The sequence below is a fragment of the Ceratina calcarata genome, unplaced genomic scaffold (genome assembly GCF_001652005.2).
Source record: "Ceratina calcarata isolate Rehan_Ccalc_2016 unplaced genomic scaffold, ASM165200v1 scaffold377.2, whole genome shotgun sequence".
Classification (NCBI taxonomy): Eukaryota; Metazoa; Arthropoda; class Insecta; order Hymenoptera; family Apidae; genus Ceratina; species Ceratina calcarata.
Window position 1 is genome coordinate 1787 of NW_017160895.1, and position 504 is coordinate 2290.

Below are 504 nucleotides of genomic sequence, written 5' to 3' on the forward strand. Positions count from 1 at the left end.
CACTTTACGAAAGTAAATTATGTAATAAATTACTGGTAGAGGTTGAATTTGAGATTTTCGAGAAATAATATAAAAATTACTTACGGTTTACTCATTTTAATGAACAGATTTTCGAAAACAGTAAATAAATTTGTCCCTTTTGGCTTGATACCAAGAAGAAGCAACAAGTGGTCAAACTCCTTCGCCAGGAAGATCAAGAGTGATCAAGAGTGAACATTCATTCCAGTGGTCTTCGACATCGGCTGACGTTTCATAAGCCAATCGCTATTCACACCAAGGTCAGTACGAAGTCAACGCTAATTGTAAGTTGAATACCGTGACTACAAAAATGTTTCATAACTTTATCCGGTCTTATCGCTATTTAGATATATCACAAACGTAACATTGTAAGATAACAAAACCGATGGAAAATTAAAATCGTAGTACTTATATTTTCTAACTATCGTTAAAATTGAATGGATCAATTGTATTGCTGAATATCTATTTTTACAAATTGTAAAATCT

General features: G+C 32.1%; 1 protein-coding gene across 1 annotated transcript in view; it reads right to left on the reverse strand.

Annotated features, from left to right (window-relative positions):
- LOC108625863 (6-phosphogluconate dehydrogenase, decarboxylating-like) overlaps nucleotides 1–390 on the reverse strand; it is a gene marked incomplete at its 3' end in the record, with an annotated part of 2146 nt that extends 1756 nt beyond the window's left edge. The window contains exon 1 of the mRNA XM_018026191.2: nucleotides 85–390. Coding sequence (XP_017881680.1) covers nucleotides 85–95 — 11 coding nt within the window. The remainder of the gene's footprint in view (nucleotides 1–84) is intronic.
- Nucleotides 391–504: the final 114 nt, after the last annotated feature.